At 41.9% G+C, this 12,031-nt stretch overlaps 1 protein-coding gene across 1 annotated transcript; it reads right to left on the reverse strand.

Moving 5' to 3' along the window:
• Positions 1-316: 316 nt before the first annotated feature.
• On the reverse strand, positions 317-775 carry LOC142166965 (secreted RxLR effector protein 161-like). Its single transcript, XM_075227048.1, has one exon. It carries the CDS (start codon positions 773-775, stop codon positions 317-319), a length of 459 nt encoding a protein of 152 aa, XP_075083149.1.
• Between the last annotated feature and the right edge of the window lie 11,256 nt (positions 776-12,031).

A 12,031-nucleotide genomic window follows, 5' to 3' on the forward strand; every position in this document is an offset into this window, starting at 1 on the left:
TCTAGCCAATCACTGGGGTTCAACTTAGTGGGAAGAGTTGATTAGACCTAGTTCTAGTCTATTCCTTTCAAAGTGAGCTCTACTCAGAACTGTAGTAAAAATATCAGCAATTTGATCTTCAGTTTTACAAAAGTTAATTGAGATACCCCTTTTCAACATTATCTCTGAGAAAGTGATGTCTAATGTCAATGTCATTGGTTCTCTTGTGCTGACATGGATTTTTACCAATGTTTATAGCACTAGTGTAATCACAAAAAATAGGAACACAATCAACAAATATACCACAGTCACTTAGTTGTTGTCTTATCCATAGCAACTAAGCACTGCAGGATGCAGCTGCCACATATTCAGCCTGAGCCGTAGATAAGGCCACTGAGTTTTGTTTTATGGTTCCCCAAGACACCAGACAAGAACCTAGAATATGAGTTGTTCCTGAAGTGCTTTTCTTGTCAACATAAAAGCCTGCATAGTCAGCATCAACATAATCAATTAGATCAAAGCTATACCCTCTGGGATACCATAAAAAGATTTCAGGAGTCCGTTTGAGATATCTTAGTATCCTTTTGACAACCTTCAGGTGAGATTCATTGGGATTTGCCTGAAATCTTGCACATAGTCCGACATTGAACACTATATCGGGCCTGCTTGCTGTGAGGTACAACACTGACCCAATCATTCCTCTATCTAGTTTATGTTCTACACTTTTTCCTTCTTCATCAAGGTCCATCATTTTTGCAATTGCAATGGGTGTGTCAATGGACTTAGAGGAATCCATGTTGAACCTCTTCAGTAGTTCTTGGATATATTTCTAATGATGTATCATGGTTCCAGTAGGTGTTTTCTTGATTTGCAGCCCCATAAATAAGTTCAATTCACCCGTCATGCTCATTTCAAACTCATTTCCCACCATATCAGCAAATTCCTTGTACATTGCTTCATTGGTAGCCCCAAAGATAATGTCATTCACATACACTTGCACAATCAGAATATTCTCCCCCCTGCTCCTTAGAAATAGAGTGTTGTCCACCTTTCGTCTTTCAAAGTTGTTGGCTAAGAGGAATTTTGAGAGCCTTTCATACCAAGATCTTGGAGCCTATTTCAGTCCATAAAGGGCTTTATCCAGTTTGAACACATAGTTAGGAAATTCTTCACTTTTAAATCTGGGAGGTTATTTGACAAACACTTTCTCCTTCAGGTAACCATTCAAAAAGGCACTATTTACATCCATCTGGTATAAAGTGAACTCCATGTGGGCAACAAAGGCTATGAGCATCCTTATAGCCTCCATTCTAGCTACAAGTGCAAATGTCTTATCATAGTCAATTCCCTCCTCTTGATTATATCCCTGAACCACCAGTCTGTCCTTGTTCCTTGTGATATTTCCTTGTTCATCCAACTTATTTCTGAACACCTATCTGGTACCTATGACAGTTCTGTTCTTGGGTTTCTGTACCAAGTGCCAGACCTTGATTCTTTTAAACTGATTTAGCTCCTCTTGCATGGCTATGATCCAGTCTGGATCCTTTAGAGCTTCTTTGATGGTTTTAGATTCAACTTGTGAGAGAAATGTTGTGAGTGCACATAGATTTCTTAGAGAAGACTTGGTTTGCACCCCTGCATTTGGATCAGGGATGATATTCTCAAAAGGGTGTGAGCTTTTATGCTTCCATGGTATGGTCTGTATACATAGAGAAGATTCAACCGAGGAGTGACCCAAGGGAGTAGGTTCAGTAGGTGTGAGTTCATTAGTCTTGTCACCAGTTAGAGTAATTATTACTTCTCCTTCTTCCTCATGATCACTGTCAATTTCCTTGTGTTTTTCAGATACATCTTCATCAGATCCCTTTGTATCTCCATCACCAGTGAGTCCTATATCATAATCTTCATCCTGTAGACCTTTCTCAGCCAAATTGTTAGATTCATAAAAAATAACATGAATATTTTCTTTCACACACATATTTCTTTTATTAAAAACCTTATAGGCCTTACTATGTGGAGAATAACCCAAGAAAATTCCCTCATCACTTCTTTCATCAAATTTACCTAGAGCTTCTTTCACATTATTATGCACAAAACATTTGTACCCAAAGGCTCTCAGGTGAGTGGTGGTGGGTTTTCTTCCTCGAAGTAACTCATAGAGAGTTTTCTCAAGAATGGGTCTGACCGCATCTATTTAGTAGGTAGCAAGCAGTATTGATTGTCTCAGCCCAGAAACTCTTAGGCAGTCCACTAGCAATCAACATGGTCCTCCCCATGTCTTCTAAGGAACTATTCTTTCTTTCTACAACCTCATTTTATTGTGGAGTTCTAGGTGCAGAGAAATTATGGTCAATGCCATGTGAGCCACAAAACTCAAGGATTTTGAATTTTCAAATTCAGTTCCATGGTTAGTTTTATACTTAAAACATTACATTCTAGCTTCTGTTGAATCATTCTGGCAAATACACAGAAAACATCAAAGGTTTCATCTCTGGATCCCAAAAACAAATTCCATGTATACCTGGAGAAGTCATCAACAATCACAAACACATATATTTGACCTTCTCTGCTCCTTATTCTCATTGGTCCACATAGGTCCATGTGGAGGAGTTCCAGAGGTTTAGAAGTACTTACAAACTTTTTTAGATTTAAAGGACGACCTAACATTTTTCCCTCTAGCACATGCATCACATACCTTGTCAGAGGTGAACTCAACATTTAATACAAACGGGAAGAAGATTTTAATTTATTTTCTTATTAAAAATAATAATCATTATAATTATTAGTAGATTTATGACATATATTAAAAGAACTTTTCTGTTTAACATTTGAACTAATTCAACACCATCCATTTAGAAAACTAATACAATGATTGTCACGGTCCAAAATCTCACCCGACGTGATGGCGCCTATCTCAATACTAAGCAAGCCAACAATCCCAATAAACCACCATATCTTTTAAGTTTCAAAACTAACATCTAAATTTAACGGAAGAAAAACTCACAAATACATATATAAACACTCCCAAAACCCGGTGTCACTGAGTACATGAGCATCTAATATGAATACAAGTATGGAAAATACGGTCCATAATAGTCTGAGACCAAATATAGTAAATAAGGAGATAGGGAAGGAGAGGCAGGGTCTGCGAAACACGGCAGCTACCTCTGAATCTTCAGAATATCAACTATGCGAAAGAAATCAACACCTGCTATGGCCGGGAACACCTGAATCTGCACACGAAGTGCAGGGTGTAGTATGAGTACAACCAACTCAGTAAGTAACAATAATAAATAAGGAACTGAATATAGTGACGAGCTACACAATTATAGTTTATTTTCAGTAATTACAGTAAAGAATAGACATGCTTTCAAATCCAGCATTTTAAGTCAAATCAATTCTATACAGTTCAAGTTCATATATTCCGGATATAAAATCTTTAGAAAATTTTACAACAATGACAGATAGCAACTAAGTGCAACAACAAATGAAAAGCAAGTACAACCTCTCAGGACAACAATCACTCACTGGGCTCCCAGCCCTCAGCACTCACACTCAATGGGTACCCGCACTCACTGGGGTGTACAGTCTCCGGAGGGGCTCCTACAACCCAAGCGCTATAATCTGCACGGCTAACTCACGTGCTGCATGGACAACTCACGTGCCATAGTATCAATATCTGGATCAGCACGGCTGACTCACATGCTGCACGGACAACTCACGTGCTATAGTATCAATATCTGGATCCGCACGGACAACTCAGGTACTGCACGGACAACTCACGTGCTACAGTATCAATATCTTAAAATCAGGCCCTCGGCCTCACTCAATCATAAATTTCTACAATCTCTCGGGCTCTTAATAATCATGAAATCAGCCCAAACAACAATGATATGATGTATCAATAATGAACACTAGAGATTGAGATAAAATAAACAAGTTGTAACGACCCGGCCAGTCGTTTTGACTATTATAGCCCCCTTCCCATATTTACTGCTCAATTTATGCTCAATAGGTATTTTATGACTTACCGGATTAGTTGGTTCGGGTCCGGAAGGAATTCGGAGTGAAATGAGATACTAAGTCTCATAATTGAAAATTTATGTTAGAAAAGTTGACCGGATGGGGACTTATGGGTAAACGACCTCGGATTTGAATTTTAATAATTCCAATAGCTCCGTATGATGATTTTAGACTTAGGAGCGTGTCCGGAAAACTAATTTGAGGTCCGTAGTGGATTTAGGCTTGAAATAGCGAAAGTCGAACTTTTGGAAAGTTTGACCGGGGGGTTGACTTTTTTATATCGGGGTCGGAATCCGATTCTGGAAATTTGAATAGCTTCGTTATGTAATTTATGACTTGTGTGCAAAATTTGAAGTCATTCCGGATTGATTTGATGTGTTTCGGCACAAGATATAGAATTTGAAAGTTCAAAGTTCATAGATTTTGATTTGAGGTGCGATTTGATGTTTTGATGTTATTTGATGTAATTTGAATCCTTGAGTAGGTCCGTGTTATGTTATGAAACGTGTTGGTATATTTGGTTGAGGTCCCGAGGGGCTTGGGTGTATTTTTGGATCATTGGTTGAGAGATTAGTAAAGTTTAAAAAATTGGGATTTTGGCCATGGCCAATATAGGGTCGAGACAACCTCTTTTCAGTGTTTTGAGTTCGCGAGCAGGTCCGTAGCATATTTTATGATTGAAATTAATATATGGTTTGTGTCCGGGAGGTTTCGGATGATTTTCGGGGTGAGTTTTGAGCGAGTCTGGGCATTTCGGCACTCTCATATTGTTCTGGCACTTTTGGGGGTGCGGACCGCACATTTTGGGGAGCTGAGGTGAAGGAGAGGTGCGGACCGCACATAAGAGTGCAGACCGCAGCAGAAAAATACGGACCTCAGAAGAGGAGTGCGGACCGCACAATTCTGTCTGCAGCCGCACTCCAGGGAGTTCTGCAGATTCGTCGGTCCGACTTCGGAAGCTTATCTCTTTTGATCTACAAAGAATTGTGAGATGATTCAAAAATGAAAGTTGTATCCCTTCGTCTCTATTTTCCAGAAAGATGAAGACATCATCATTTGGACATCTATAGAGAAAGTTATGTCCAAAATACTAAGGCATAGCAGTACAGTCACAAAAAAGTGCGACCGCACCATTTATGTGCGACCGCAGGAGCTGGGATGTGCGGCCACACTTGGAATTGTGCGGACCACACATAGTTAGTTTAGAGAATTTACTATATAACTGAGGCTTAGGTTATTATTTCATTTTTGGACCTTGGGAGCTCGGTTTGAGACGGTTTTTCGTAGGGTTTTCAAGAAATTCATCGGGGTAAGTGATTCTAACTCAGATTTGGTTAACATACATGAATATATCATTGTTTTCATCATATAATCAGTATTTTGAGATGAAAATTTGGGGAAAATTATAGAAATTTCATAAAACGAATTTTTGGGATTTGAACACCGATTCAGAGTCGGATTTGAGTGAAATTAGTATGGTTAAACTCGTAATTGAACGGATTTTGTAACTTTTGTCGGGTTCTAAGACGTAGGCCCCACGGACGATTTTTGAGGTAAATTTTGTATTTTTATGGAAAATTAGCATTTTCTTATAGAATTAATTCCAATGAATTTTATTGACTGAAATGAGTTAATTGTGACTAGATTCGAGGCGTTTGGAGGCCAATTCACAAGGCAAAGCCTTAGAGGAATAAGAATTTCACGGTTTGAGGTAAGTAACAGTTTTAAATCTTGTCCTGAGGGTATGAAACCTCAGAATTTGGTATCATGAGATTATTTGGAGGTGACGCACATGCTAGATGACGGGCGTGTGGGCATGCACCGAGGGGATTATGACTTGGTCCGACTCGTGGAAACTGTAAAGCTGAATAACTTGTTGATAGTTATGTGCTCTCTATGTGTTATTGAAACCTGACTATAAGTCTTGCTAGAAACCATGTTTAGGCTATATGTTGGTATTGTTGGGACCTACATAGGTCGTGTACATGTTAAATTATCTGTTTAATTATTGTTTTGTACTCAGTCACAGCTTAATTGATTATTTTATCTCAGTCTCTATTGTTCATTATTGATGTATCATATTATTGTTGTTTGGGCTGACTTTTATGATTTTTGAGAGCCCGAGAGACTGGAGAGCTTTATGACTGAGTGAGGCTGAGGGCCTGATTGTGAGATATTATACTATAGCACGTGAGTTGGCCATGCAGCACGTGAGTTGGCCGTTTGAATCATTATATTATACTATTACACGTGAGTTGGCCGTGCAAATCCTTATATTATACTATTGCACTTGAGTTGGTCGTGCAGCACGTGAGTTAGCTGTGCGGATCCTTATATTATACTATAGCACGTGAGTTGGCCGTGCAATACGTGAGTTGGCCGTGCGGATCCATATATTTATATTATGGCACATGAGTTATCCGTTCAGCACGTGAGTTGTCCGTGCAGATTATAGCGCTTGGGTTGTAGGAGCCCCTCCGGAGTCTGTACACCCCCAGTGAGCGCGGGTACCCATTGAGTGTGAGTGCTGAGGGTTGAGAGCCGAGTGGATGAGTTGTTATGACGAGTGGTGTGATTGTTGGCCGGAGAGGCTGCACTTGCTTTTCATTTGTTGTTGTACTTAGTTGCTATCTGTCATTGTTGTGAAATTCTCTGAAAGATTTTATATCCGGATTACATGAACTTGAACAGTATTAAATTGATTTGACTTAAACTGTCATATTTGAAAGCATGTCTATTCTTTGCCGGAATTACTGGAAATGAACTGTTACTGTGTAGCTCGTTATTATCTTCAGTTCCTTATTTATTATTGTTACTTGCTGAGTTGGTTGTACTCATACTACACCCTGCACTTCGTGTGCAGATCCAGGTGTTCACGGTCATAGTGGGTGTTGATTCTTTCACACAGTTGATTTTCTGGAGATTCAGAGGTAGCTGTTGTGTTTCGCAGACCTTGCCTCTATTTCCCTATTTCCTTATTTATAGTATTTGGTCTCATACTGTTATGGACCGTATTTTCCAAACTTTTATTCATATTAGATGCACATGTACTTAGTGACACCAGGTTTTGGGGAGTGTTCGTATTAGTATTTGTGGAATTTTGTATTGTATTTAAATATTATATTTTCAACCTTACAGAGAAGTTTTGGTTTATTGAGATTATCGGCTTGCCTTGTATCGAGATAGGCGCCATCACGACAGGTTGGGTATTTTGGGTCGTGACAAGTTGGTATCAGAGCCTAGGTTACATAGGTCTCATGAGTCATGAGCAGGTTTAGTAGAGTCTTGCGGATCGGTACGGAGACATCTATACTTATCTTCGAGAGGCTGCGGAACCTTTAGGAAAATTTCACTTTCTTATATTCTGTCATGCGAATTTGTTGATTCCAAAAACTAAATTTCTGTTAATCTATTCTCTCACAGATGGTAAGGACACGTACTACCGGATTGGACGGTCAACTACCAGTGCCACCAGTTAGGGCCGCGAGAGGCCGGGACCGTGGTAGAGACCGGGGTCGAGGTAGAGGTCGCGGTGTAGTTCGTACCACAGTTGGGCGAGCACCTGTAGTACCACCAGTTGCTCTAGCTCAGGAGCATATTCCAAATATAGCTGAGCCGACAGGATCAGCTCAGGCACCAGTTGTGCCCATTGAGGTTCTAGGCCTTCAGGAGACTTTGGCTAAGATATTGGCAGCTTGCACTGGTCTAGCTCAGGTGGTTTCGGCTCAGGCCGCACCTGCCACTTCTCAGGCCAGGGGAGGTACTCATACCCCTGTTGCCCATACTCCAGACCAGGTAGTACAGGGACTTCAGATACCGGGGACACTACCAGCCCAGCCGGCTGCAGCTGCTCAGGCCCCGAGAGTTCCTATTATGGAAGATCATGAGCAGAAAAGACTTTAAAGATTTGAGAGGCTTCGACCTCCATCTTTTAGAGGTGCAGAGTTAGAGGATGCTCAGGGTTTTCTGGATAGGTGTCAACATATGCTTCAGACAACAGATATTCTAGAGACCAGTGGGGTCTCATTCACTACTTTTTAGTTTTTTGGGGCTGCACTCAGATGGTGGGAGACTTACGAGAGGCGTAGGCCTGTTGGCGTAGCACCCCTTACTTTGGCAGCAGTTCTTCGTGGTCTTTTTGGAGAAGTTCGTGCCTCAGTCCCGCAGAGGGGAGCTGCGTAGACAGTTTGAGCAGCTTCGCCAGGGTGATATGTCTGTGACACAGTATGAGATGAGGTTGTGACAAGAGTGGGTTGCTCTAGTGGTAAGCACCCTCCACTTCCAACCAAGAGGTTATGAGTTCGAGTAACCCCAAGAGCAAGGTAGGGAGTTCTTGGAGGGAGGGAGCCGAAGGTCTATCGGAAATAGCCTTTCTACCCCAGGGTAGGGGTAAGGTCTGCGTACAAACTACCCTCCCCAAACCCCACTAGTGGGATTATACTGGGTTATTATTATTGTTGTTGTTGTACAGTACGAGATAATATTTTCTGAGTTGGCTCGTCATGCAGTCTGGTTGGTTCCCAATGATAAGGAGAGGATTAGTAGGTTCATTGATGGCCTCACATATCAAATGCGGTTACTTATGACTAGGGAGAGAGTATCTGGTGCTACTTTTTTGATGAGGTAGTGGAAATTGCTCGGCAGATAGAGATGGTTTGTAGCCAGGAACGTGGAGAGAGAAAGTCTAAGAGGCGTCATGGTTCAGGTAATTACAGTGGTGTTCCTTTGGGGGGTCAGTTTTACCGCGGTAGGGGCCGTTCTTACAGACACGCTTAAACAGATCGTCCAACTCAACGTGGTGCATCAGCTAGCCACGGTTCTTATAGTGCTCACTCAGGCCAGTCTTCATTCAGTGCACTACCAATGCAGAGTTCTCATCATGCCTTATCCACTTAGGCTTTTACAAGTAATTCCTCAGGTTATTAGGAGCAGCAGTTCCATCAGAGGAGGGGTTGTTTCGAGTGCAGAGAATTTGGTCATTTCAAGAGAGAGTGTGCTAAGCTGTTTAGTGAGGCTGCATAGCAGTGTCCTCCACTGACGGCACCAGCACTAGCAGTTCCACCACCCGCCCAGCCAGCTCGAGGTGGAGGTCAGGAAGCTAGGGGTTGCCCAAGAGGGGGAGGCTGATCAGGTGGCGGGTAGGCTCGATTCTATGCTTTTCCTGCCAGGCCAGATGCTATTGCCTCAAATGCCCTGATCACAGGTATTGTTTCAGTGTGCCACATGGAGGCTTCTATATTATTTGACCCGGGTTCCACTTATTAATATGTATCATTGTATTTTGCTCATTATCTGGATATGCCATGTGAGTCCTTAATTTTACATGTTTGTGTATCAATACCGGTGGGCGATATTATTACTGTGGATCGTGTGTATCGGTGGTGTGTGGTAACTATTGGGGGACTGGAGACTAGAGTTGATCTCTTATTACTCGGTATGGTTGATTTTGATGTAATCCTAGGTATGGATTAGTTGTCTCCATGTCATGCTATTCTGGACTGTCACGCAAAAACCGTGACGTTGACGATGCCAGGGTTGCCAAAGGTTGAATGGAGGGTTCTCTAGAGTTTGTTCCTAGTAGGGTAATTTCTTATTTGAAGGCCCAACGTATGGTTGGAAAGGGATGCTTGTCATATTTGGCCTTTGTGAGAGATGTTGATGCAGATACTCCTATTATTGATTCAGTACTGGTCGTACGAGACTTTCCGGATATATTTCCTATAGACTTGCCGGGTATGCCGCCCGACAGGGATATTGATTTTGGTATTGATTTAGTGTAGGGCACTCAGCCCATTTCTATTACTCCGTATCGTATGGCACCAGCTGAGTTAAAAGAATTGAAAGAGCAACTTCAGGAACTCCTTAAAAAGGGGCTTATTAGGCCTAGTGTGTCACCTTGGGGTGCACCGGTTCTGTTTGTGAAAAAGAAAGATAGTACTATGAGGATGTGTATTGATTATAGGCAGTTAAATAAAGTTACAATCAAGAATAAATATCCCTTGCCGCGTATTGATGACTTATTTGACCAGCTTCAGGGAGCGAGGGTGTTCTCCAAAATTGATTTGAGATCTGGGTATCATCAGTTGAAAATTCGGGATTCGGATATTCTAAAGACGGCATTCAGAACTCGTTATGGCCACTATGAATTTCTTGTGATATCTTTTGGGCTAACCAATGCCCCAACTGCATTTATGCATTTGATAAATAGTGTATTCCAGCCATATCTTGATTTATTTGTAGTGGTATTTATTGATGATATTCCGGTGTACTCACATAGACAGGAGGAGCATGCACAACACTTGGGTATTGTATTACAGAGGCTGAGAGAGGAGAGACTTGATGCCAAATTCTCTAAGTATGAGTTTTGGCTGAGTTCGGTGGCATTCTTGGGACATATAGTGTCCAGTAAAGGAATTAAGGTGAATCCGAAGAAAATAGAGCAGTTCAGAATTGGCCCAGACCATCTTCAATTACTGAGATTCGGAGTTTTCTAGGCTTGGCCGGTTATTATCGTCGTTTTGTGGAGGGATTCTCGTATATTGCATCACCTATGACTAAATTGACCCAGAAAGGTGCTCCGTTCAGGTGGTCAGATGAGTGTGAAGAGAGCTTTCAGAAGCTCAAAACAGCTTTGGCTACAGCTCCAGTATTGGTGTTGCCTACAGGTTCAGAGTCTTATACTGTGTATTGTGACGCATCGCGTATTGGTCTCGACGCAGTGCTGATGCAAGACGGTAGGGTGATTTCCTATGCGTCCAGATAGTTAAAGGTACATGAGAAGAATTATCCAGTCCACGATCTTGAGTTAGCAGCTATTGTTCATGCCTTAAAAATTTGGCGGCATTACTTGTACGGTGTCCAGTGTGAGGTATATACCGATCATCGGAGTCTACAACATCTGTTCAAACAGAAAGATCTTCATTTGTGGTAGCGGAGGTGGTTAGAGTTGCTTAAGGATTATGACATTACCATTCTCTATCATCCCGGAAAGGCCAATGTGGTGGCTGATGAATTGAGTCGTAAGGCGGAGAGTTTGGGCAGCTTAGCATACTTACCGGTAGTAGAGAGGCCTTTAGCTTTTGGATGTTCAGGCCTTGGCTAATCAGTTTGTTAGATTGTATATTTCCGAGCCGAATAGAGTTTTGGCCTGTGTGGTTTCTCGGTCTTCTTTATATGATCGCATCAGAGAGCGCCAATACGATGATCCACATCTGCTTGTCCATAAGGACACGGTCCAGCACGGTGATGCCAAGAAAGTCACTATTGGAGATGACGGGGTATTACGGATGCAGGGCACGCTATGTGTGCCTAATATAGATGGTTTGCATGAGCTGATTCTCCAGGAAGCTCACAGTTCACGGTACTCCATTCATCCAGGTGCCGCGAAGATGTATTAGAATTTGAGGTAGCACTATTAGTGGAGGCGAATGAAGAAAGATATAATTGGATTTGTAGCTCGATGTTTAAATTATCAACAAGTAAAGTACGAGCATCAGAGACAGGGCGGATTACTATAGAGACTTGAAATTCCGAAGTGGAAGTGGGAGCGTATTACCATGGACTTCGTAGTTGGGCTCCCACGGACCTTGAGAAAGTTTGACGTTGTTTGGGTGATTGTAGATTGGTTGACCAAGTCCGCGCATTTTATTCCAGTTAGTACTAATTATTCTTCAGAGCGGTTGGCTGGGATTTATATTCATGAGATTGTTCGCCTACACGGTGTGCCAGTGTCCATCATTTCAGATCGGGCACGCAGTTTACATCACAGTTTTGGAGAGCAGTGCAGCAAGAATTGGGCACACAGGTTCAGTTGAGTACAACATTTCACCCTCAGATGGACGGACAGTTCGAGCGCACTATTCAGATACTGGAGGATATGCTTCGTGCTTGTGTCATTGATTTTGGGGGTACTTGGAATCAATTTCTGCCACTCGCAGAGTTTGCTTACAATAATAGCTACCAGTCAAGCATTCAGATGGCTCCGTATGAAGCTTTATATGGGAGACGGTGTCGGTCTCTGGTGGGTTGG

The sequence above is a fragment of the Nicotiana tabacum genome, chromosome 2, assembly GCF_000715075.1.
Source record: "Nicotiana tabacum cultivar K326 chromosome 2, ASM71507v2, whole genome shotgun sequence".
NCBI classification, from domain to species: Eukaryota; Viridiplantae; Streptophyta; class Magnoliopsida; order Solanales; family Solanaceae; genus Nicotiana; species Nicotiana tabacum.

What these genes read in the sequence shown, in the direction of transcription:
- LOC142166965 (XM_075227048.1), bottom strand. Translation starts at nt 775, where the DNA reads ATGGATTCCTCTAAGTCCATTGACACACCCATTGCAATTGCAAAAATG.